Here is a 24,202-nt window from a genome sequence, read left to right on the forward strand (position 1 = left end):
TACTTTTTGCATCCAAACTCTTCATAAACACTATTATAGTATTTATTAATATTTCTATGATATTTTATTTTAATTAAAAACTTTCAGTTTTTATATTTTGTTTAACGTTTTATTAATTTTAAGTGTTTTTAATATTTCTTTTTAGCTTTAATTTATATTTATTTCAGTTTTTGTTTTAGTACTTCCACTTATTTTCAGTTACTTGCCAAGAAAATTTAAGTTTTTTAATATATTTATTTCAGTTTTATTTGAAGAAAAACAGCGTAATAGTTAACACTGTTTCTTTTCTCTTCCTTTTCATCTGATATAAGCAATGCTGTGCGGATTATTGGTTAATGTTGAACAATAGCCAATTTGCTTACTATTGAGTCACTGTTTAGCTAACACAGCTTTTTAAAAATCTTTCAATCTGAAGACAAAGTTACACGCTAAAATACTCAGGAGGGTGAACATGACTTGTTACTAATCAATTCCCGATTAAAAAATGACAGTCTTGTGGAGAATTTGTACGATCTGATTCATAATTTGTATGATCTGCTTACACACCAGTGACAGTCTTGTTAGGGATGGACCATCATTCCTTTTTTCTAAAAAAAAAAAGTTTTTTCTATGAATCACACTGTAATAAATTTCCACCTGGTAAAAAGTTTTCTCATGATATTCTCAGAAATGTCACCTTGCAAAAGTAAAATAGATTGTGAATGCCATTTCAACCAAAATGTACAGTAGGCCTTCTAGATTTGGAAATCAAATAATTAACTTCAGCGTAAAACACCAACTCTGTCACAACATCCTTCAAGGACGATGAAAAAGTAGCTTCATCTTACACGTTCTTTCTCCTCCAGTGTTGTCCGGGTGTCACACACGAGATGAATTCACAGAATTCATGTTCTCCTCTGCTGAGACTTCAGGGCCTCGTCACACATGAACCGAAATAAGACACGTCCTCACGACCCTCCGAGTCACTCCAGTCCAAGTTGTGAATAAAATAGAAAACACCGAGGAATAGTCAGCTCTTTTAGTCATACATTAACATTAAACACAAGTCCCTGACAGAGCGATTCTTGATAGTTATTCATCTAAATGTGTCCGACATCATTTCCCACATCTGCTACCTTCATGCAGACTGTAAACTATAGAAATAACTGACTTAAAACCATTTATTAGCTGCTGAAAATACTAGTGTTCTAATCATTTTGGCCACCACTGTATGTTAAATACTTCATTTTCCCAAACCTGCTTCCCAAAGAGTTCACACATGTCGTCTCAAATAATCACGGTCGCTCTCTTGAAATCCACCTGCTTCCTGGATTCAGATCAGTGTGTCCGGAGCGAACTGTGATCCGGTCCACCACAGCACACCTCCACAGACCCCCACGATCAGGACCACCAGAGCGGCTTTGAGCACGGCTCTGGGAGGACGGGTGAAGTCGCCGGGTCCCATCGTGGCCAGCAGCGCGGTCGTGACGGTGAGCGTGAAGGCGATGGAAATGGCCGTGTTGATGGCCACAATCTGACCGAATTTGGCGAAAGGTACGATGACACAAAAAAATAGCGGAATGGTTGAAATCACCGTCGTCACGGCACTGGAAACTATAGCAACGCCCACGTGATTGGCTGCTTCAAGGGCCCGTGTCTGCCGTTTGATGGAGGACTCCTGTAAGCCGAAGCAGACATGCGTGAAAACTCATATTAACATTCGCCTCACATGAGAAAAAAAAAACACTCTGACTTCTGCCTTTTTTCTGCTTCGCTACTCTTCCTTTGGTGGCTTGTTTTCAAATTCCTAGTCTGGTAGATCTACTAAATGAAGAAGTGTGAAGTGCCCCTGGTCTGTGGTGAGTTTTGGCAACTCTGTCAGCGATTAAATTCACAACAGCAGAGAGATATCCTCTGCATTCTGCTTCCTCTCCTCCAGCTTCACGAGGAATCATTGTATCTCATCAGTATGCTGACATTTCTCCTCGTCACTGGATCTGTGCTCAGAAGCAGCAGTCAGAGAGGATTACTGTTCATGTTTACACAGTTTCCTGTTTTAGTCATACTTTTTGTCTACTAATGAAAATATAAATTTTTATAGTCATTCATTTGTCAAATTTTCTCTAGCTGAAAATATTTAGTAAAATCAGACCAAATATTCATACATGTATCAACATTTAATGACAAATATGTTGTTGATATGAAAGACCTGGGGCCTTGTTTATAAAATGTTGCGCAGAAACCATCCTAAATTTGATCTTACGATCATCTCTCAAATATGCGTACGTGTGATTCATAGAATGAATTTACACACAGAAAACACACGTACTCTTTCAGATGTGAAATCTATGGATCGCAAATGATTGCAGCTGAATGTTTTCAGCTCTCTGGCCTTGTAAACGACTCCTAATTAATGTCGTTAACATATTAAAGATCACCTGTCACCGTCCAAATCCTGCAGCTACAACTCACGCAGCTCAAGTGTTTCAATCCACTGCATTATTAACCATTGTTGGTTTATCGGCAACTATCATACTTTAAAACATTGTTAGTGCATCCATGCCATGTCAGAATGACAGTTATTCTGACTTACACAAGATAAGCGTAAATATATATCAAATAAATTGGTAATAATTAATAAAAATAAACAAACATATAGTATATTATGTAATATAAAATGAAACATAAAAATAAAATAATGACTGTAATAGTTGTTTCGATCATTTCTAATGTCCTGCTAACAAGGAAAATAAACTTAAATATAAATATAAATAAATATATAACATATGACAGAAATAATCTAATAAAAATATATTATATATTAAATAATATATTGACATATATAAAGTATTTTTAATGCATCAAGAACACCATTATAATTAATTATTAAACACACCTTAAGTTAGTATCTAGCTGTGATATTCATGTTTCCTTCAACAGTTTCCATCAAAATCTTTTAATTACATTTACATTTAATCATTTAGCAGAAATCCAATGGAGGTAATCACAATCAACAAAAGAGCAATTATATGTCTCAGTTAGCTTAACGTTACGTTACACGTAGCAACGTTTTTTTTTATTATTATTAATTTGTATAACAAATAAAAAGAAAACAGAATAGAACAATAATTACTGGTGTGAATTGCATTTCTTACCTTGTCTTCATTATCATTATCATTTACAAAATAATAATAGAAATAAAATCCCTTCATTAACATCCATTTTCCAACACACACAGCTCACACAAGTGAGCAACACTTAGAGCTATAGATCTAATGATCACAAATTATTAATTAATAATGTGTTATAATATACTGCATCAAGAACACCATTATTTAACACGCCTTAAGTCAATATCTCATAACATATGTCCTTCAACAGTTTTAATTAAAATCATTTAATTATAGCCATGAATTGCATTATTTGAATGTATTATTAATGTGTTATAATACGATGCATCAGGAAAACCATTATAATCCATGATTTATACAGGGCTTCATTGCCATATAGGAAGGTACCTGATGCATACGAGTGACAGCGTGAACTTGTTTTTGGTTTTTATTTAGGAGATGCTGTTTTATCCAGGGCAGCTTACAGTCGGCCGGTTTAAATGAGTTCCCTGCAGCGTCCCAGCGTTCAGTGTCTCGCTCTAGGGCACAATGCTGGAAGAAAACCCCAGTGGCTGAACAGCTTAAATGATGTCCCTACCTGGGATCCAACAAATCTTCGGTGTTACAAGCCCAAAACTCAACCAATGAAGTGGGATGTGAACACATCATGAAAACAGTCAGGAACTATCTTTTCACTTCAACATCACGGGAGATTTCGACACTAAAGGATAAATGTAAATCATACCGAACTGTGATCAGCCACTCCTGAGGTGTCAGTGTCCCCCGCCAGTAAATATCCCTCCACTAGATGAAGGCAATAGTCCACCGAAGAGCCCACCAATATGGAGAGAGAGATGGCTTCAACTGCACCCATCTCCCATCCCAGCCAATACATCACCGCCACCACCAGACACACCATACCTGCCAACGCACATCATGCCAAGAGTTCATGCTTTTTAAAAACTCGTCGGGGTCCCGTTTCAGGGTCCTACCGTTTATAAACGCTCCGTTTTTACCATTATTATTATTCCTTCCCCTACTTGAATTCAAGCATCATTGCACATTTTTGAAATCTATTTTCTTGTTTAGTTGGACAAGTAGGAGTGGGGATGATTTTCCCAGTCTCTATTCATTTCGCATAATTTGTATATTCGTTCAGTCTGAGTAATCACTTGTAGTGATAATATTCCCGGTTGAAAGCGAGTTAAATTACGGTCATGTCTGGCATATTGTATTAACATATAAATGAGATGGGAATAGAGCCACACATTTCAAAGGCAATGATTTTCACCGTCAGTACATATTACATGAGTCAATTAAATTCAACAGAATGGCTGAAGCAGGCATTTGATGCACCATCCAAAGGGAGACGCTGCATTTAAGTATCCTCGATGAAAATTAGTTGGCCGTAATAAATGGTGGTAAAATATTTCAAGGGGTTACAGTAAATTACAGAGTCAATCTCACATAAGCATATCCAGGTCACATTTCATGCAAAAATAAATTACATTATTACCTAAAGAAATATTAAACCATTTTAAGACAGTTTTACATTTTTTGCATTGTGAGTAATTGCACATTTGACCTCCAAATATTTATTGCTGTAATGTATCCAAATGTTGTCCATTGTATTTTTTATTTTTTTTTGTAATCATTATTCTCAATGCTGATTCGAATTAGACTGTCATATACTGTAATCAGCATTTATTTTGTATTATTTATACACTAGTACAGTATTTATTAATATTTTGAATTAGTTTTTATTTTTTATATTTCTATTTAGCTTTAATTTATTTCTGTTTTGCTTTTAGTAATTTTAAATGAATTTTATTTCAGTTATTTGCGAAGGCAAGATCTGTAATGTTTGTTTTTATTGTTTTGGAATATTTGTAATTAGTGCTGTCAAACGATTAATCGCGATTAATCACATCCAAAATAAAAGTTTTTGTTTACACAATATATGTGTGAGTACTGTATATATTTTATAAGACACACACTTAAAGTATATATTTTGAGAATATTTACATTTATATTTATATTCATATAATTTATATTATATAAAAATATATTTAATATATAAATATAACATATTTTTCTGAAATATATACATGCATGTGTTTGTATTTATATATACATAATAAATATACACAGTACACACACATATTATGTAAACAAAAACTTTATTTTGATGTGATGTCATGATTAATCTTTGACAGCATTATTTGTAATATTTTTTTTATTTCAGCTTTATTTAAAAAAAGATTTGTAATAGTTTTAGTCAACATAGCTAATGACATCAAGGCAGTATTTTTTACTATATTTAAAACACAATTTATTATTTCAATAAATTTAATTCAGTACAAATTCTACATAACGTATAAATATTTAAAAATGCTATATTATGTATAAATATTTTAAAATATAAATAATAAATTTTTTGGCACCACAATAATGTTAATTTTGGGACAAAATCAATTATTTTAATTAAAAATAATATCACTATGCAAACAAATTTAAATGACTGTAGAAATAGGCTTAATATTCATTATGCATAATTCAATTTTCTTTTTGGACTCGTTTTTTCTCTGAAAGTAACAGCGGAGGTTTCACAACAACAACAAAAATGACACCAATAGTTAATATTTTGTACAGCCACTCAGTATTTGTACAGGTATGACATACCCAGAATGCTCAGCAGGATTGGCAGCAGCAGCAGCAGATGAGCAGTAAACACAGCTACTGACGCTATGCAAATGGCAAGTGACAGCAGCAGACTGTAGAGGGCGCTCTCTACACCTACAGTCACAAGGCAGTGCATAAAGAGCAGTTCAAAGAGGTTAATGCAATATAAATAGAGAATCTGACTGCAGATTCATTATTGTCAGTTGTTGAGAGTGAAGTTAATGAGCACTCATGTTAATGATGTCTGCGCCTCAGACTAATCGCTCTTAAATTGCTCATTTATTCAAGCAGGGCCGTTTTTATCAAAGCTCCTTTCTGTCTTTTCCACATTCTATTTTTGCTCTCTTGCCTATAATTTCCATGAAGATCTGTTTCCAGTGCTGGCAGGTCTGGAAGCCTCGTCTCAGAGCTGAGGATGCTGGGAGTGATGTGAGCTGCTTCTGCAGGAAGCTTTCCCATTGGAGGAAATCAGAGTGAGTCTGAAATGAAGACTTTCCCTTGTAGGTGGTCTGAAACACAGAGACAATGAAGAACCCTTATATGAAAAATAGGGCTCTCAAGCGATTACATTTTTAAATGTAATTAATTACATGATCAATTAATTTAGCTGAGAACCCCCACCACCACCAAAAAATAAAAAAAGCAAAAAATGAAAAAAAAACATTAATTATTGAATAGACATTCAAAAAATAGCTTTAGAATGAAATATTTTGATTCAACATTGAATTTACAGATAAAATATTAAGGCTACAATGCTACATAAGGGCATACAAGATCTATGTGTTGTGTTATGCTGTGTTTGAACCAAGAACACTTTCTCTAAATAAATATATGTGATCTACTATGATTTAATATTTGTTTGGCGACGCTACAAACCAAAACATGGCCTAAAATCTGCATGTGTATATACTGTTTACATGTACTTACTATTGTTTAGTCTGTAACACTTTACAATAAGGTGTCATTTGTTAACATTAGTTAATGTATTAACTAACATGAACGAACAATGAACAATACATTTCAATACATATCATCTTTGTTAATGTTATTTAATAAAAATCCAGCCGTTCATTGTTTGTTCATGTTAAATTCACAGTGCATTAACTAATGTTAACAAACACAACTTGCGATTTTAATAATGTGTTAGTAAATGCTGAAATTAGCATTAACTAAAAATAATAAATGCTGTAGAAGTATTGTTCATATTTAGTTTGTGTTAACTAATGTTATTAACTAATGTTAACTAATGAACCTTATTGTAAAGTGTTACAGTTTAGTCTCTACATGAAACAATATGTTTGTTGTATTCTGTTAGTTGAGACATTTTTAACAATGTATAACAGAAAAATCAGTTATGTATGATACATAACAAATCACAGCCACAATTTTATTTTCAATTTAGGCATATAATTTCAGCTTATTTCTTTTCTTCTTAAGCCAAAAATTGATAATGCCATTTTTACGTGTCAAAATTTGCATCTCTATTTTTACCTTGTGTATTTTAAAATGCACCCTATTTCACCAAGGTCCACTGACTCAAAATTTCTGGGCACGCTGCATCTGAAGTGGCATTTAGGTGTAATTATGAAGACTGTTCACAGGTGGCATGAATGCATTTACATTGCAATTAGAATTGCATACATAATGCTATGAGGTTTTAAACTGCTATTAATGTTTTTATTTTTTTTTCATTGAATTTAAATTTTTTTTTAAATATGAAATACATTTTGATGAAACTCTAAATATGAAACTAAAACTGCCAGTATGCAACTGCAGGTCACTTTGTGCTGCTCACAGATGCATAACAGTTTTGCGGTGGTTTTGTTCAAAACTGCAATAGTTTCATTGGCGGAATCGAGCAAAACAGAAAATACCAACTTTTTTTTTTAGTCTAAAACACAATATTAACATCTTGTTTATTGCACTGTTCTACCAAATCAATATCATATTTGCAATCGTGCAGATATTCAGGGAAAAAGTAATTTTTGTCTCATTTTTCAAAACTCATTTTTGCCATCATATTTTTAATTTTAGGGGCAAATAAGTAACTGCATTCATAGACTTAATCATGCAGTCAGTCGTCCTGCATCATGTTCATCAGCAACTGTATGCAATGTAAGATGATGTACAGGGCTGGGCCAGTGCGGGTGCTTTAAATGCATTAATAATTTTAACGTTCTTTTTTTTTTTCAGAATTAATCGCAGAAAATTAATCCATTAAATTGACAGCCCTAATAAAAATGCTTAACAACTTTGTGTAAGAAGTCAAGTAATGAAGCTATTTTTGGTGCTGTCACACTCGCACAAAGGGTGAAAAAAGCACCATAAATGTATTTCATATGACTCAACGACACTTTTGTGCAAACTATAGAAATGCAGCAATGAACTCACTGATTCAAAAGCCATAGAGATCCAGTGCACTCTACCACCCTGCATGCCCACTGCACCATGGGATAGCTGGCCAGGCAACAGATTGGGCTCCGGAAGAGAGTGACACTCAGGATGGAGTAACGGCAGGATGGATGTGAGGCTGTTACCTACAGGAAAGAAACATAATGTGACCAACTGAAAGCCAAGTCACATTTATTTACATAACACTTCATACAATACAGATCACTTCTGAGCAGCTTCACATTAAGAAATCAGTTTTAATGTTGTTAAATCATCAGTTCATTTAATTAATCATAGGAGTGTTGATGTTGTAAACCCGTTTACACTAGTGCGTTTTCATTTTAAAACGGCGTTTTAGAATGAAAACGATCCCCGTTTACACTGGCGTTTCAGAAACGATCTCCGTTTACACTACACAACCGAAAACACAAGTCACATGACCATTCATACAGGTACAACCATAGATATGTATAGGTAGATCCCTGTTATTTAGATGGTGGACGCGTCTACGTGCTTGGAGCGGTCGAATGGGGGAATCTTCACATACGTATCTATGGGTACAACAATGAGCATGATGTTATCACAGTTGCCAAGTCCGTGTATTATACGCGACTTTGGGCTTCTTTTTTTGTAAAGCTGCGGGAAAAAAATCTCTGGTCGCGGGTTGCGGTTTTTTGGGCTTATTTAAAAAAATATGGTTGCTTGTTAGAGAAATCTGACAAGCAACTTCGTTTCTTTATTTATGTTCGCCATATTCTCCAGTGCATTGATTGACACTCTGTCTCGCAGTTAATAGCCAACCAGTTCAATAATATAAGTGCTGTAGCGTAATTTGCCATATGTTCCGCCGCCTCATTGGAGAAAAATCACATTCAAAAAGAAGGCACGTGACGCTGTAATCCAAGCGATGATAGAAGTAGACGCAGAGGAGTGGGATGACTTTCATTTAGCCTAATTTTGATAATGTTTTTGTAATGTATTAATTATCATGGGCTGTAATAAAAAACAAGTAGTCATATCCTAATACTGAGTAAATACATCTGGTTCGAATAGCCTGGTATGGCAAGATGTCTTAAAATGTATTTCTTTTTTTAACATTTAAACCACATTATTAGATTACCTTTTGACTTCATGAATACACATAAATGATAGCTTAATGATTTTTTATCTTTTTTATAATATTTTTAATAATATTATATAATATTTTCTTTTTTAATATAATGTATATTATAATTTAATATAATATTTTATATATTTTTCTATAATATTTATGTCGCATTTTGTTTTTTTATGTCATTTATTTGATAGTTATGTATACATTATTTTATTTTAAATGGAAGAAAAACCTGTTTTTGACCTGAAAATAAAGCACTTTCCCTCTGTACAGTGTACATGGCTGTGGGGACGAGCAGTTTTGTGGTGCTTGGAATTCTTTATAATTAATTAAAAACAAATATTGCCACATTTATGGCTCAAGAAGGTGTTCAGTTCAAATACTGTTCCATCGGTTCATTTTAAAATATATATATTTAAAAAAAAAAAAAAGTGTTTTTCAAGTGTAATATTTCTAAGGCTAGGGACAAAAAAATGGACATTTCTATAGAATGACCCCTATATATTTTAGGCTATAAATATGTGGCTAGGTTACAGCTCCCCTATGAAGCTCTTGTGCTTTCCTCCTTTCCTCCTTATTTGTCTCGGGAGAGTTGGCAACTGTGGATGTTATTGTTTACATGGTCGTCAAGGATACATAGAGTGAATGTGGGCAGCCACGCCATCATTTTCAAAAGTCTCTGCTTTGGTCCATTTACACTGAAACGCTACCCCGGAGTTTTCAAACTAAAACGGGGTCTGCAGCGTTTTCAAAAGTCTCAGTTTTCGACCTTGAAAATGCTTGAGTAGTGTAAACGACAGGCGTAACCGTAGCAAAAGTTATGCATTTTAAAATGAAAACGCACTAGTGAAAACAGGGCCTAAGTGTCATTATCCAGCTCAATTCAGTTCAAATTTTCTTCTCTTCTGATGGTGTCAGTGCACTTAAATCAGTAATATTGACTAATAATAGTTGTATTTTAAAGGGTTAAGCAAGCATTTCAGATTATTCCTCCTCACCTGATGGCAAACACTGAGCTCCACCAGGCTTCACCAGCTTGGTATTGGCACTGATGGCTTTGCACAGCTTGCACAAGTGCCCGATCTCATTAAAAACATCAAAGTCTGGATCATAGATCACACTACCCTTTGAGGGAGAGGAACGTCAATAATCATTAAATTAATAATTCATGAAACAGCTTCAAAGGAAAACAATCAATATACAGTGTATAGACTGAGACCACATTAACAATCATGAGTTTTTTGAAACAACTGAAAAGAGGGAAGTAAAATTATCACCCTTTAAAATCTGACATATGAAACAATAGTCTGAAAAATATTTTCTTGAGCAGCATATTTGATTGCATGGCTCGTATAGTAAGATACTGTATAAGAGAATATGGACCTCATACTTAAGAGGACAAAAAAAAAAAAAGCAATTTGGTGCAGATGCTGTTTACATGGCTGAAAATAAAATTCAATTCTGACACTTTGTAATGAGATCTTTATAACAGACTAATTACATAAAATGCATACAAATAGCAGTTGTCACTGTATATCTCACAATAATATGTGTTAGGAAGCTGATATTTAAAATGGTTAGTTTTATGATTAAAGCTCTGTAGTCCCAAACATGCAATGCAATACAGTGATGATTGAGAGATCAACAAATAAACAATCCACAAAAGCCTGATAATCATATAAACTATCAGTCAGATGATAAAAGGCATGTAGTAGATTGTGTCAACTACATGCTTTTCAGCAGTTTTCAGCAAAATGTATGCATACAATCATACAGTAGGCTTTATAGGGTTGAGGTTCAAGGTCAAGAATTACATGAGGAAATTTGTGTCGATCAAAATATAATAAAATGACTTGCAGCAGTTTTTTGGTGCGATGCATTTTTTGTTGTTCATAGTAGTGGGAGTTGTGGAAAAAGTTGCCAAGCTTGCAGGGATTCATACTTTGAAAATCCATCAGAGACTATCCAGCTTTGTCTTGCTACTTTTAAAATGACTTGGGACAAATTAATTCTAATCTCTAACTATTTACGAAGCACAGTATGCCAATTGGGATATGATTCTATGATTCCCCCCCTAAAGGGATAATTAAAAACGAAAATTTGCTTTTAATAATCAATGCTGTCACTTCGAGAGTCAAAAAAGCGACATAAAATTAATACCTGTGGCTCCTGACGATATATTGAGGTCATTCTTTTCACTCAATATACCGTCAGGAGCCACAGGTATTAATTGTGTGTTGCTTTTTTTGACTTTTCATTTTGTGAACTATCCTTTTAAGTTACAAGCCATTTTTGGATGTTGACTATAATTAATCCATTATCAATTTTCATGAAGAGACTTTATATTCATGATTCCCTTCTGCACTCAGTGTAAAGAGTTGTATTTTGGCTTACCAGGTCTCCAATAACATGGTTGTCTGAGCGCTGAGTGCGGTTGATGCCCAGTATGCCGAACACCACGAACACCATGGCTCCGGTGTCCACTAGAGGACGCACTGCTGGTTTCCCACACTGACCTCCACTGCAGGGGTTAAAGCCGGAGGTCCTGGAGATTTTAACCTGGGTAGGAGCTGATCAGATATACAAGATGTAGCTGACACTTACGAAAGAAACAATAACTGACAGAAAATGACGCATTTAGTGTTTAAATGAGAGAGATTGCACATGGGTATGTTTCAGAAGCAACATGTTTAATCGCTTTAGTTTTGGGATAGCCCAAATAAAATGTTGTGCTTTATATATGTAATATGTTAATAATAGGCATGCTTATTAGCAACTAGTTAATATTGAGAATTGATCCCTAAACTAAATTGTTACAGAGACTTCTTTTAAAAGCATTAACAAACCTGACTGACCCCTTACTTCTTATTAATGATAATATAATTTGGTCAATTTTTAGGAGTGGATTAGCAGGCATCAAATCTAATAGACTTGGACTAAAGCCACAGAGCTCTAATTTTAATTGCATGGGGTCTTTGAAAATTCATTCGTTCTCACCACAGGACTGCAAGTGAACTGCAAAAAAGTGAAAGCCTGAATAGAAATGACCAGCTACAACACCTAGAATCATTTCTTCATTCTACATTCTACAACTGCATTTACAGTTCAGTCTAAAATCTTGATGTTTGTCAGCTAGCCATTGCCCACACTGCATAAAGATAAACTCCAGTTGTAGATACGTTTAGGTCACTTAAAATGTCACTCACGTGTAGACCCGTGTGAAAAATGAGCACACTTTAGCATACTTATTGAGGAAATAATGTACTTTAAAAGCATATACTTAAGTGTGAACTGAATGTTATGATTTTAGACACTGCAGGATAATTAGAATTAATGGAAAATGTATGATAGATAAATGCAAGTGAGTTAAGTAACATAATCATGAATGTGAACTGTCTTTTAAGGACACTTACAGTAAGTGGTCTATTATTTCATTACTACTACTGTATATTATCTGCAAGTACAGTTTTTAAAAGTATACTTTTTTTTGTTTTTCACAACAGAATATTCTACCACAAACCTTAAAGGGATAGTATGGTCACACTTCATTTCAAGGTCAAATTCTTGCTATTAACAAACCATTAACTATGACTTTTGCCTCAACAAACTCCTAATTTGCTGCTTATTTATAGTTAGCAAGGTAGTTGTTAAGTTTAGGTATTGGGTAGGGTTAGGGATGTAGAATATGGTCATGCTGAATATGTGCTTTATAAGTGCTAATAAACAGCCAATGGGTTAATAATAGGTATGCTAATAAGCAACTAGTTAATAATGAGAATTGGTTCCTATACTAAAAGTGTTACCAATCATTTTTGTCATCATTTACCCTCAAGTCGTTCCAAATCTGTGTGAGTTTCTTTCTTTCTGTTTTTCATACTTTAAAAGTCAATGGCTACCAGCAAATGCTTGGTTACCAACATTCATCAAAATATATTTTCTGTTCTGTTCAAGAAACATACAGGTTTAGAATTTTCATTTTTGGGTGAACTGTCCCTTTAAATTAAATGCGCAACTTCAAATACATTAAAACCCGCGCCTGTACCTGCAGGTAGAGGTGCGTAGAAGCTGCCCTGAGTGGGTCCATCCGGTCCAGAGCTGAACACACACCCCGGCGGCCCCTCACACACACGACTGGGGTACGGGCTGATCGTGTGCTGGGCAAAATACAGCTTCCTGCCCAAAATACAGACCATATTCCTATCATCCCAGCTCATTTCCAGACACTTTGATATGCTGAAATGGGGCACTGAGTCACACAGGGTTAAATGTTGCACAATGGAGGAGCAATAAAAAATTATTTCATCACGTTTTCACACTCGCCTGCTGTGCTGCTGCTCGAACGACGCCACGTAGAAATCAAACTCTGATCTCCAGCGCCGGCTGGCGTCACACGAGCGCAGAGTCAGCATCCAGCGCGGCCGCGGGTGATACGCGTGAGAAACGCACACGCTCATCCGTGTGCTGAAGTTGCTATGGGGACTGCTGTAGGCCTGTTACCGTGACAACACATCCATCAGTGTTTGTCAGCTCAGATGGAAAGGGCTGTAAGGGCAATTGACGCGCGCTGAAGAGATACGACATTACGCTGCGCAAACTCCTCCGAGGATGATGGAATTCTGAGGGCTCCCTATAGATTGTGTACATGGAAAGCTTTGTTTTTTCACTCAGGCATTTGCAGACGGGCGGTAATGGCTTTTGTCTGTGTACTAAAGGTATTTAAGCGATGTGAAAAACACATTTGCTAGCCATAATTATGTTTTCAAGAAAATGGCTTATCACAGCTGTCTCTTGACACGACTGTTTGCGCTCGTCATTGTTTCTTTTCTTTGCTTAATGGAGAACATTCAACTGGCAGCCATGTGTGTGTGTGTGTGTGTATGTGTGTGTGTGTGTGTGTGTTTGTCTGGGTCAGGCAAAAACAATCCATGACTGTGAATCTGAATTGAACTGACCATGGCTCACAGGATGTTGAACTGGAATGACAGGAGGAAGAATTTAATTTGAATTTAGAGTTGAATTTAATTCAACATTAGAAAATATTAACACCGTCATTATTAATTTCACCACTTATTTGCCTGTAAAATATATTTTAGTATTGACATATTTTAATCCTGTCAAAATATTTAATAAAGCCATAAAACAGGTTTTGTTTTTGCTGTAGTCCCACAAATGTTCACCACATTTGTTTTCACATTAAAATGTAAATTTAAATAAATGTAAATGTAAACTTAAATAAAAAACAATAATAATATCAAAATTTGAATTTGTGCTTGAATCTGTGTAATTGTGTAAATTAGAGCATTATGGGAAATTAATTGTGTTTCCTGTGTGGTCAATAAAAATAATTAAATATGATATAAAATAAACAGGTTAATTTATACAGGTGGCTAGCTTAAAACATTGGATATTTATAATAAATAAGTTTTAACATTGGTCCTTATGTTGTATATACGATGCAGTGTTTTTGATAAGTAAAACTAAAAATAAGTTTTCATTAATTGAAATAAACCTGACATAAAATATATAAATAATATAAAAAACTTAAAAAACAGAAAATGTTGCCTTTGCAACCAACTGAAAGCAAATAAGTTGAAGTACTACAATTATTTAAACTAAATAATAAATAAAATAAAATTAAATAAAATAAACCTGAAAGTAAATGTGTAGTAAAAAAGTAAATAACAAAATTACTAAAATATAAAACTGAAAACATAAAAATTAAAGTGCATTCAAATTATTAATAAATACTGTAATAGTATATAAATAATACTAAAAACAATACCGTTTGATGTTTAAATTTATAGTGAAAATGAACAATATACTTCAAAGCCATACAGTGATATTAATTTCTTTGCATCTCATTACATTTTAATTCTGCTCTCTTGAATCCAAAATACAATTTCATATTTGCTTCCTTAATTCAAGTTCATCTCATAGCATAACTAGAATTTAAAGGCATTCTCAATATATTGCACACAATCTTGGTGTTTATGTGTGTGGATGTGTGGCCAAACAGACCTGAAAGAAGGGCACATCCCCGTGTGTAGACGATGATGCCTGCCAGGGTGCAGGTACACTGGCACTTAGTGAATAACGATATAGAGGAACAGCAGAGCCCAGCTCCAGTTTAAACACATATACAGTAAGCAGACCACCTGCAGAAATTCATAGAAACAGTGCTTTACTACATCAAAGCAGCAGATATCAGATACCATTCAAAATATTGGAGTCTTTATTATGTATGTATGCATTTATTTATTCATGAAAGAAAGAAATGACTACTTTTATTCAGCAAGGGCACATTAATACGATCAAAAGTGACTCAGACATTTATAATATTACAAATGATTTCTAGTTCAAACAAACTTCCTGTTCACTAAAGAATCCTAATATACATACTGTACATATATCTACATATATATAATCATTATTGTAAATTGTAAAACTATTTCACAATATTACTGTATTATCTATTTTTAATCAAATAAATGCACCCTTGGTGAACATAATTCTTCTTTCAAAAACGTATAAATATAGCTGCAACAAAGTCTCTTTAAGGTATTCTAGTCTTTGGCTGCAAGTATTATTTAGCAAGCCTGTAACCACTTAAATCAATGATTAAAACAAGCATTTTTGGCAATTCCAGGTGATTTGCCATAGAAATATTACATTTTTAACATTTATATCTGTTATAGCGCCACCTATAGTCAGATCTCCATAAAATTTGGATTGCTTCTTTAGAATCATATGCTGCATGTGCTCACCAAATTCTGAGGTGAATTAGGTGAGAACAAATTCACCTAATTCATGTGAAGTTCTGAGTTTTTGATCAAGAATTATATGTTTTTGGGTATATTTGGCCACACCCATTTTCTAAATGACCCTGTTATAGCTAACCAAAGTGAAAAGTTCAACATTTATTTGATAATTATTGACCTAGAGAGTCCAGAGAATTGTACTGCAGTGGCTTTCTTGAAGTTAAGCAAAAAACCTAGGACTAGTTCACAAAAGTAGGTTTTTTTAAATAATCTTGAATACTTGAATAACAAACGATTAGATTTACAGCAGTGGTTTTGGAGGAAGTTGTTCTGAATGAGGAGATCTGTCATATGATATGAATAATATGTGCATGTATGAAAAGCTGCACAATATACAAATGTGTACACAGTGTGTACAAAATTGCAATATCACCCCACCCCCCCAAAAAAGGTGCTCAAAATTCATTGGCCAAAGGCAGCCATGTTTTTCGAGATACACAAACGTGCTCAAAGACTTTGGACACAGACAATGCATGTGAATTTTCCAGTCACTCGGACTAATGGATGAGTAGTTATAGCCATTATGTTTTGTTGTATTATAGTACCACACAGTAGCCAGACTCAGATTTTTCTCATGTGACCTTAGACTGAGTTCTTAATATGCGTATTGAGTTTGGTGTAAATATCTCATTCCGTTGAAAAATTATAGCTGTTTTAGAAAAAGAGTCCACGCCTCTTTCAAAAGTTTTGGCATCCCTTTGCAACGGCAAATTTTATTCATTTTATAATTTTTTTTGGTTTGGCTCCAATCGGGCGAAAACCCTAGGACTAGTTTGCAAAAGTAGGTTTAAAAAAAATCCAAAATAGCAGAACATTTTTGCCATATGCATTCTGCAATAAGCGCTTTAGGAGTTATGAGCGATTTCATACTTTTGGTCACTGTAGCGCCCCCGTCAACCTTGGTGACGTTTTAGACAGGGTGGGTACTACCAAGTTTCAGGTTTCTACGCCTTATGGTTTGGTCTGCCCCATCACTTTTATGTCAGAATGTTAACAATTACAATAGGGTTTCAGCACATTTGGGGTGGGGTGATATTACCAACCCTAAACCCTTTAAAGTTAGCATATGAGATGTCTAAAGTAATGCTTACTACTTTTAAAAGCAAAAGTTTGTGAAAACTTGCTCAGCTGAGAAACTTTGACCCTGTAATGTCAGGTAATATAAGGTATTATGATAAACATGAGTCTTCATTATTTTTGAATATATTATGTTATAAAACATATTTTTCTCAACCTCTAAAATTGCACTCCATTTATGACCTCACAGATAATAGACATGAAATAAAAGCAACAAAACATTAATTTGGATTTAAGGGGGGGTTTAAAAAACCAACTAACATTGCAAGCATGTCAGTGAATGTGTATCAATAATGGGGTGCATTTGTTCGCATTTTATTTTGTGATTTCACAGGAGCAGAGTTCAGGAGAGCGGCGTTTGTGAGAGCTGTGTGTGCCACATAAAATAGCGATGATCTATATGAATATATTGGCAATAAAAGGGTCCTATCATTTTTGTTTTGTTTTGTTTTTCACAGCTGGTGAGGGGTGGATTCTGAGAAAAATATTCTCAGTTAGCTACTGCAGGCAGGAGAGACTGCATAATAACATTTAAAAAAAAACAAAACAACAACATCAAAAAGCTACTGCAGTTTAGAGAACATCCAAAATGTATGTTTTCACAGCACATTAAGTTCATTAGGTTAATTAACTGTTGGAATTTAGCCAGAGTTTTATTTATATGCACTTTATAATTAAGCAGACAGTTTCTAAATACACTGTCAAACTAAAATCAGACTAAAACTGGATTTTCATGGTTTCTAGCAGGACATTAGCAATAATACGATTACTGTAGAGCTGTATAGTATAGTAGCCAAATAATGACACTTTCGTCTTCTGTAGAGCTGCTTTCTGAATCAAATTTGTTTCAACTGATGGATACTGCGCTCTTACTGAACTGAACGGAATCAACATTGAACTGACTCAAGTTAAATAATGACACTATTGCCTTCTGTGGAGATGCTTATAGCTAATGTTGTTTCATAATTTGATAGACTTTACAACTGTGGATAGAGACAATGTATAATTTCCATAGCAACAACTTTTTATTTCAGTGTTATTTTATTACTATTACTATTATTTTGGTCTGCTTTTTGTAGCACAGCTATCAAACTTTCTGTGGAATCGTCTTAGCTTCTAGCATCCAGACACAATATAAAAACTGATATTGCTGGTAGTGCAAGGTAGTAAATGATTACATGTAATCTGGATTACATAATTAATTCCAAAAATTAAGTACTTCTAATTAGATTATATTACATTTTAAAATACTCGTAATCAGATTACAGTCACTTTTTATAGATTACATGAATACATATTATTTACAGATTGGCAGTACGTGATTCATAATTAGATTTTTTTCTTTCAAATTGTTTCTTTCTAAAATTCTACCGCTTTTTTACATTTAGAAAGTCTTTCTGCTTTTCATCAACTCACAAACCCCATGTAGTTCCAGTTTGCCAAACCCTGGCATAATGTAATGTTTAATACACTGCATGATGTTGATAAAGAATGGAATATATTTTACGTCAAAAGTAATCTAAAAGTAATCAAAAGGTAGTCAGAATGCATTACCTGATTTGTGTAATCCAATGGATTACATTACAAACTATGATTTGCATTATGTAATTTGTAATCAGTAACGGACTACAATTTGTAAGTACTATACCCAGCACTGTATATAAATATTGTAATAATAACAAATATTGTAAAAATAATTAAGATTATTTAGTGTTTTTATGTGCTATTATGCTTAATTTATTGCATTTATTTGATCAAAAATACAGTAAAAACATTATAGTATATATAAAATTATAGTCATATAATGGACTATTGTTACAATGTAACATATGTGACACTGGACGCAGGGGCGTAAATTTCATCTGACAGCAGGGGGGGACAATAAACGTAAAATTTCTCAAGAGCAATTTTTGAAGGGGACACAAATAATACAGCCAAAATTGTACTTGTAAGGATAGATGTGTGTACACAGCATGGAGACCGTGTTTAAATATGAGTTCATGGTTCACCACGTGGTCATATTATAATTATTATTTTGCGTCATCCGTAGTATTTTAGGTTTCGTCTGAAACCTAGTATGTCTCTTTCGCATTAATTCGACTGCATTAAACCCACTGATCTGCCACTTAACATCATATTGAGCAAAACCCAACACATAGGTCTACAATAGCCTAATATCAGTTCACACACAGGCTTATCGCCGTGTTAGTTGTAGTGGGTGACAAGCTACGTCATTAAGCTTGTTAACCTTATAATCGCTCATAGAAAATACATCGGATGTCATAATTTTTTTTGTCATGACTAATTTATTAATGATCCAGCATCATCTGTATTAAAGAGAAAGAATCATTTCACCCGATGTTTAAAGAGAATAAAACAGCCTTGACAGCCTACTTACACATAACTAACTTGCTCTCTCCCGCCGGACTCGTGTGTGTGTGTGTGTGTGTGTGTGTATGGGTAAAGAAGGAAAGCAGGCAGTGGACCAAACCACTGTGAGGAAAGGGAGGGGGGAATTAAAACATTTCTGAACTTAAAACGTTTTTTTGCGTTTATTTTGTTTTACTAATCACACAATTATTTTAAGTATATGTCCATTATATTATTTTCAATACACAGAGTCGCTTGTAATGATATTTTTAGGGGGGACAAGCCTCAGATAGGGGGGGTCCTGTCCCCCCCGTCCCCCCTGGGATTTACGCCTATGACTGGACGACAAAACCAGTCTTAAGTGTCAATTTTTTTCGAAATTGAGATTTATACATCATCTGAAAGCTGAATAAATGAGCTTTCCATTGATGTACAGTTTGTTAGGACAATATTTGGCTGAGATACAACTATTTGAAAATCTGGAATCTGAGGGTGCAAAAAAATCGAAATATTGAGAAAATCACCTTTAAAGTTGTCCAAATGAAGCTCTTAGCAATGCATATTACTAATCAAAAATTAAGATTTGATATATTTACGGTAAGAAATTTACAAAATATTTTCATGGAACATGATCTTTACTTAATATCCTAATGACTTTTGGCATAAAAGAAAAATGGATAATTTTGACCCATACAATGTATTTTTGGCTATTGATACAAATATACCCCAGCGACTTAAGACTGGTTGTATGGTCCAGGGTCACATATGATAAACATGTTTTCTATTTGAATATATTAAATAAACAGTCTTCAGTGATAAAGGGATAGAGAACCTGTGAGGTCGACCATCTCGACCAACCTGGTTAGAGCTAGTTATAGCACCTCAGTTACGCTGGTGGAGGCCTGGGTGAGCTGATTAACCGTGCTCTTCAACCAGTTTAAAAGCCTGACAACCTTCTGCTGCTATGACCTGGTTTTTCCAGCAGGGACTGCATCAAAGACTGATTAAGCTTTGATAAAACAGGTGTCAGTGTTTTTCCACCCTTTCCTCCCAGCAGAGCAGAGAAACAAACCTGCGAGCATCTGTGTGCTGTTCGTCTTGGATGCTGGCTTGGTCTGGTTTGAGGGAATTGTGGGATGATTCCCTGAGGTAGAGCTTGTGAAGTCAGCAGTGCTGTGCAGATTATGAGGTCGCTCCATAAAAACACCTGTGAGACACAGAGAGGTGGGACACGTCAGTCTCTAACACTTTAGGAAACACTTTATTTTAAGGTCCAATTCTCACTATTAGCTAGTTGTTTTAACATGCATATTACTAGCATATTGGCTGTTTAGTAGTACTGTATGGCTTATTCTGCATGACCATATCCTTTAATCCACCCCATACCTAAACTTAACAAATACCTTACTAACTATTAATAATCCGCAAATTAGGAGTTTATTGAGGTAAAAGTCATAGTTAATAGTTAGTATAGCTAAAGTGTGACCCCACTTTATTTATTCTTTTGTTTTAAATTTAGACATAATGGAATTTTTAGGCATGTACTACGTAGAATAAAGATTAATATTAGTATTAATAATATTACTACGAGTATTTGGGTGTATGGTACTATGTAAATGCCATGGTATGCCACTATGGTAATCATTTAGTACCATGGTATTTATCATAGCACAGCTTTTCTATTAAATGTAATTTATTCTCGTAATCATTACTCCAGTCTTCAGGAATCTAAAAGTAATCAAACTAAATATATAAAATATTAAATTAATTTATAAAAATAAATATGCTCATTTGATACTCAAGAAATATTTCAGATTATTATCAATGAAAGCAGTTATCTTTAAAATGTTTAATGTTGAGGGATACTTAATATTTTTATGAAAAGGGTGATATGTTATTTTTCAGGATTCTTTGATGAAAAGAGTGTTCAAAAGAAAAACATCTGTCTGAAATATATTTTTGTAAGAGGTTCAAAGTTTCGGTAATGTTGATCAATTTAATGCATCCTTGTAATCAAAATGTTAATTTATTTAAAAAACAAATTACTTACCTCAAACTTTTCAATAGTAGTGTACATTCAAATAGGTTTGAAAAATATAGTATAGTATAGTTTATATTTTTGGCCTTTTTGCCACTTTGTTTGTGACATTTATTTGTCAGGATATAGAGAGATATGATAGAAAATAATGAGGGGATCAAGGAATAAGCTTCACTATTTTTCAGATTTTGAGTACCAGATTTTAAATCTGTTCTCAAACACTTATACAGTATGTATGTATTCATGTATTATGATTGAATATATAACCACTGCTCTGTTAAGCATTATATAATGTTTGTTATGGCACACTCTCTGGGATACTTGATTCCGATTCAATTGTGGCATTTCATGGTCAAACAAAACAATGTAACTGATAATGAATAATGTACCGATGTAGCCGATCAAAACAACAAAAAAATAAATCCCTTTAGGGTGACACTAGACATGATCCCTTATGTAATTGCTTATTGATGAAAGTTGTCTGACACCCAAATATTGGCACTACTCAAAAGCAAATGTTTCGGCTCATTGCCTGCTGCCTTCATCTAGTGTATCTTTCCCTAAGCAGAAAATCTGTAAGCTAATTAAATAAGGCAGTGCAAATGAGTCAAGCAATTGTTTTCAATGAGCCACTAGAGTATATACTCCTGCAGCGATGTTTAGAAGACCCACCCGAGCACATATGGCAGGCGATGCCCTGGGCGCTGAGGTTGCTGCGCAGGTCCAGCAGTGTCTGCAGGTTGGTGTCTCTGTGGAAGAGCACAGGCGCGTGACTGGCCGGCCGCAGGAGACAACAGCACCACACCGAGCCCAGCAGTACCAGAACATACACACCTGCAACAACAGACAGGATGGATGTGAGAGGGTTGTAGTATGGAACAAGTAGACGGGGGAAGGATGTTTATCACAAAAAAGCTGATTTAACACTCATGTTGTGTTCTGATCACTTTGACCCTAAATGCTAATATTAATGGACTGGACTAAATCTAAGACTTTGCTAAAACAGGATATAACAAACCCCCAAATATTGAATACAGTGTATTTTTTATCAGCTTGTCTTCTTTAAATTTCTTTTAAGCAGCAAAGGTGGGATCAACTCAATATTAATGTCTACGTATTTAGAATGCGATGCCATTAAATTCCCTGTAGGTATAATGGTCAGGTGTCTCAATACCTTTGACCATATAGTGTAAGCTCAGATCAATGAGGCCTACGATCGATCAGCTCCAAAACGTAATACAAAACCCTTGCTGTTTGAAAGAAAACAAGTTCAGAAAAAGGCTGAATCCAGTATTTGGTGATGACATAGCATATTGTGAGATTACGAGCAATTTTCAAAGACCAGTAATTTTTGTACAGCGCAAGGGTTAAATGCATCCTGCTACATTATGCATGACTGTATTGTTACGGTCTCTAAGTCTATAATTATAGCACCGTTGTATCAACACTGCTCAGGCTGCTCACCTAATAAGAGGAAAGAGCAGTGGTGGCCTGGGAGAAACCTGGCTCTAATTTAGCGTATCGACATGCATGCAGCTGCTGCATAAATATGCATTTACACAATAGGTGTTTGTGGGAATTTCTTGCTCTGCTCCAACATGCTAATACAAGCTTAATTGCATTGTTGCAGACACATAAGGGATGCGGTTCATAGCTCCTTTGTTTGAACTGTGAATAGACTGACCTTGAGACTAAGAACAAAATACAGAGAGTCTGAAACAAAACAGTCAGGAAATGTTCATCTTACTCGTGCACAAATTGTGTGTACATTAGCAGAAAAATCTGACTTGCAGGAGTTTACTATTGTACCCTTTGTTCGTTTTCAGATAATCATTTATCAGACCTTTATACCTTTGTAAGCACTCTTTTGTCAACCATTCTTTAGATCTTATGAAGGTATAAAGATATACTTTTAAAAATGAATTTCAGTGCAATTATTTTGACACAACCCTGATTAAGTTACTATTATAGCATTTATGAATATTATAAATACATCAGTTTTGATTAGATTTTATTTTTATATTTTCATTGATTTTGTCATTTTATATTGTTATTATTACAGTTAGTTACCTAGGTAACATTTCTAAGTTTCAGATTTTCATTTAAATAGTAAGCAACTCAGTATAGGCATTATTATATATAAACATGTCAAATAGCACACAACATTGTTGACGTTACCTCATCACATTGCATTTAATTCAATGAGTGCTGTCCAGTTATTTTGCACTAATTTTGTGTAAAAATATGTTACCACACTTGGCAGTTGTAACGGGAAGTCAGACTCGATACACAGGAACAGGATGGTGATGAACAAAGAACTGGTGAGTATTGCAGGCTTAGAGTCTTTAACAGAATAGAGGAGGATATTGACAGTTATATTCTTGATTACCAGGTCGGATGGAGACAGTGAGGATCGTGGGGTTTCCAGGAGCTGGTGTAACAGAGCTGGATGTAGGCAAGTAGAACACACAGACACGTTCGTTTTTGTGAAAAGTGGGGACATCCCATAGGCGTAATGGTTTTTATAGTGTACTTACTGTGTGTGCTATTGCCCTACACCAATCCTACACCTAAACCTACCCCTTATAGGAGACTGTGCATTTCAACTTTCCCCCAAAAAAAC

General features: G+C 34.5%; 1 protein-coding gene across 2 annotated transcripts in view; it reads right to left on the minus strand.

Moving 5' to 3' along the window:
- Nucleotides 1–827: 827 nt before the first annotated feature.
- The window catches only part of disp3 (dispatched RND transporter family member 3), a 78,436-nt gene continuing 55,061 nt past the window's right edge, over nucleotides 828–24,202 (minus strand). Inside the window, exons 10-21 of one of the 2 annotated variants that reach the window (XM_058785818.1) lie at nucleotides 22,252–22,413; nucleotides 20,614–20,748; nucleotides 15,295–15,431; nucleotides 13,597–13,766; nucleotides 13,319–13,449; nucleotides 11,671–11,846; nucleotides 10,275–10,401; nucleotides 8,163–8,308; nucleotides 6,121–6,280; nucleotides 5,772–5,885; nucleotides 3,835–4,010; nucleotides 828–1,657 (exon numbers count right to left, since the gene is read on the minus strand). In XM_058785818.1, the coding sequence (XP_058641801.1) occupies nucleotides 1,313–1,657; nucleotides 3,835–4,010; nucleotides 5,772–5,885; nucleotides 6,121–6,280; nucleotides 8,163–8,308; nucleotides 10,275–10,401; nucleotides 11,671–11,846; nucleotides 13,319–13,449; nucleotides 13,597–13,766; nucleotides 15,295–15,431; nucleotides 20,614–20,748; nucleotides 22,252–22,413 (1,979 nt within the window). In that variant the 3' untranslated portion in view covers nucleotides 828–1,312. Of the gene's footprint in view, nucleotides 1,658–3,466; nucleotides 3,688–3,834; nucleotides 4,011–5,771; nucleotides 5,886–6,120; nucleotides 6,281–8,162; nucleotides 8,309–10,274; nucleotides 10,402–11,670; nucleotides 11,847–13,318; nucleotides 13,450–13,596; nucleotides 13,767–15,294; nucleotides 15,432–20,613; nucleotides 20,749–22,251; nucleotides 22,414–24,202 lie in introns of those variants that run through there. The other variant, XM_058785819.1, reaches the window with a different exon arrangement.

This window comes from Onychostoma macrolepis, chromosome 08 (genome assembly GCF_012432095.1).
Source record: "Onychostoma macrolepis isolate SWU-2019 chromosome 08, ASM1243209v1, whole genome shotgun sequence".
NCBI classification, from domain to species: domain Eukaryota; kingdom Metazoa; phylum Chordata; class Actinopteri; order Cypriniformes; family Cyprinidae; genus Onychostoma; species Onychostoma macrolepis.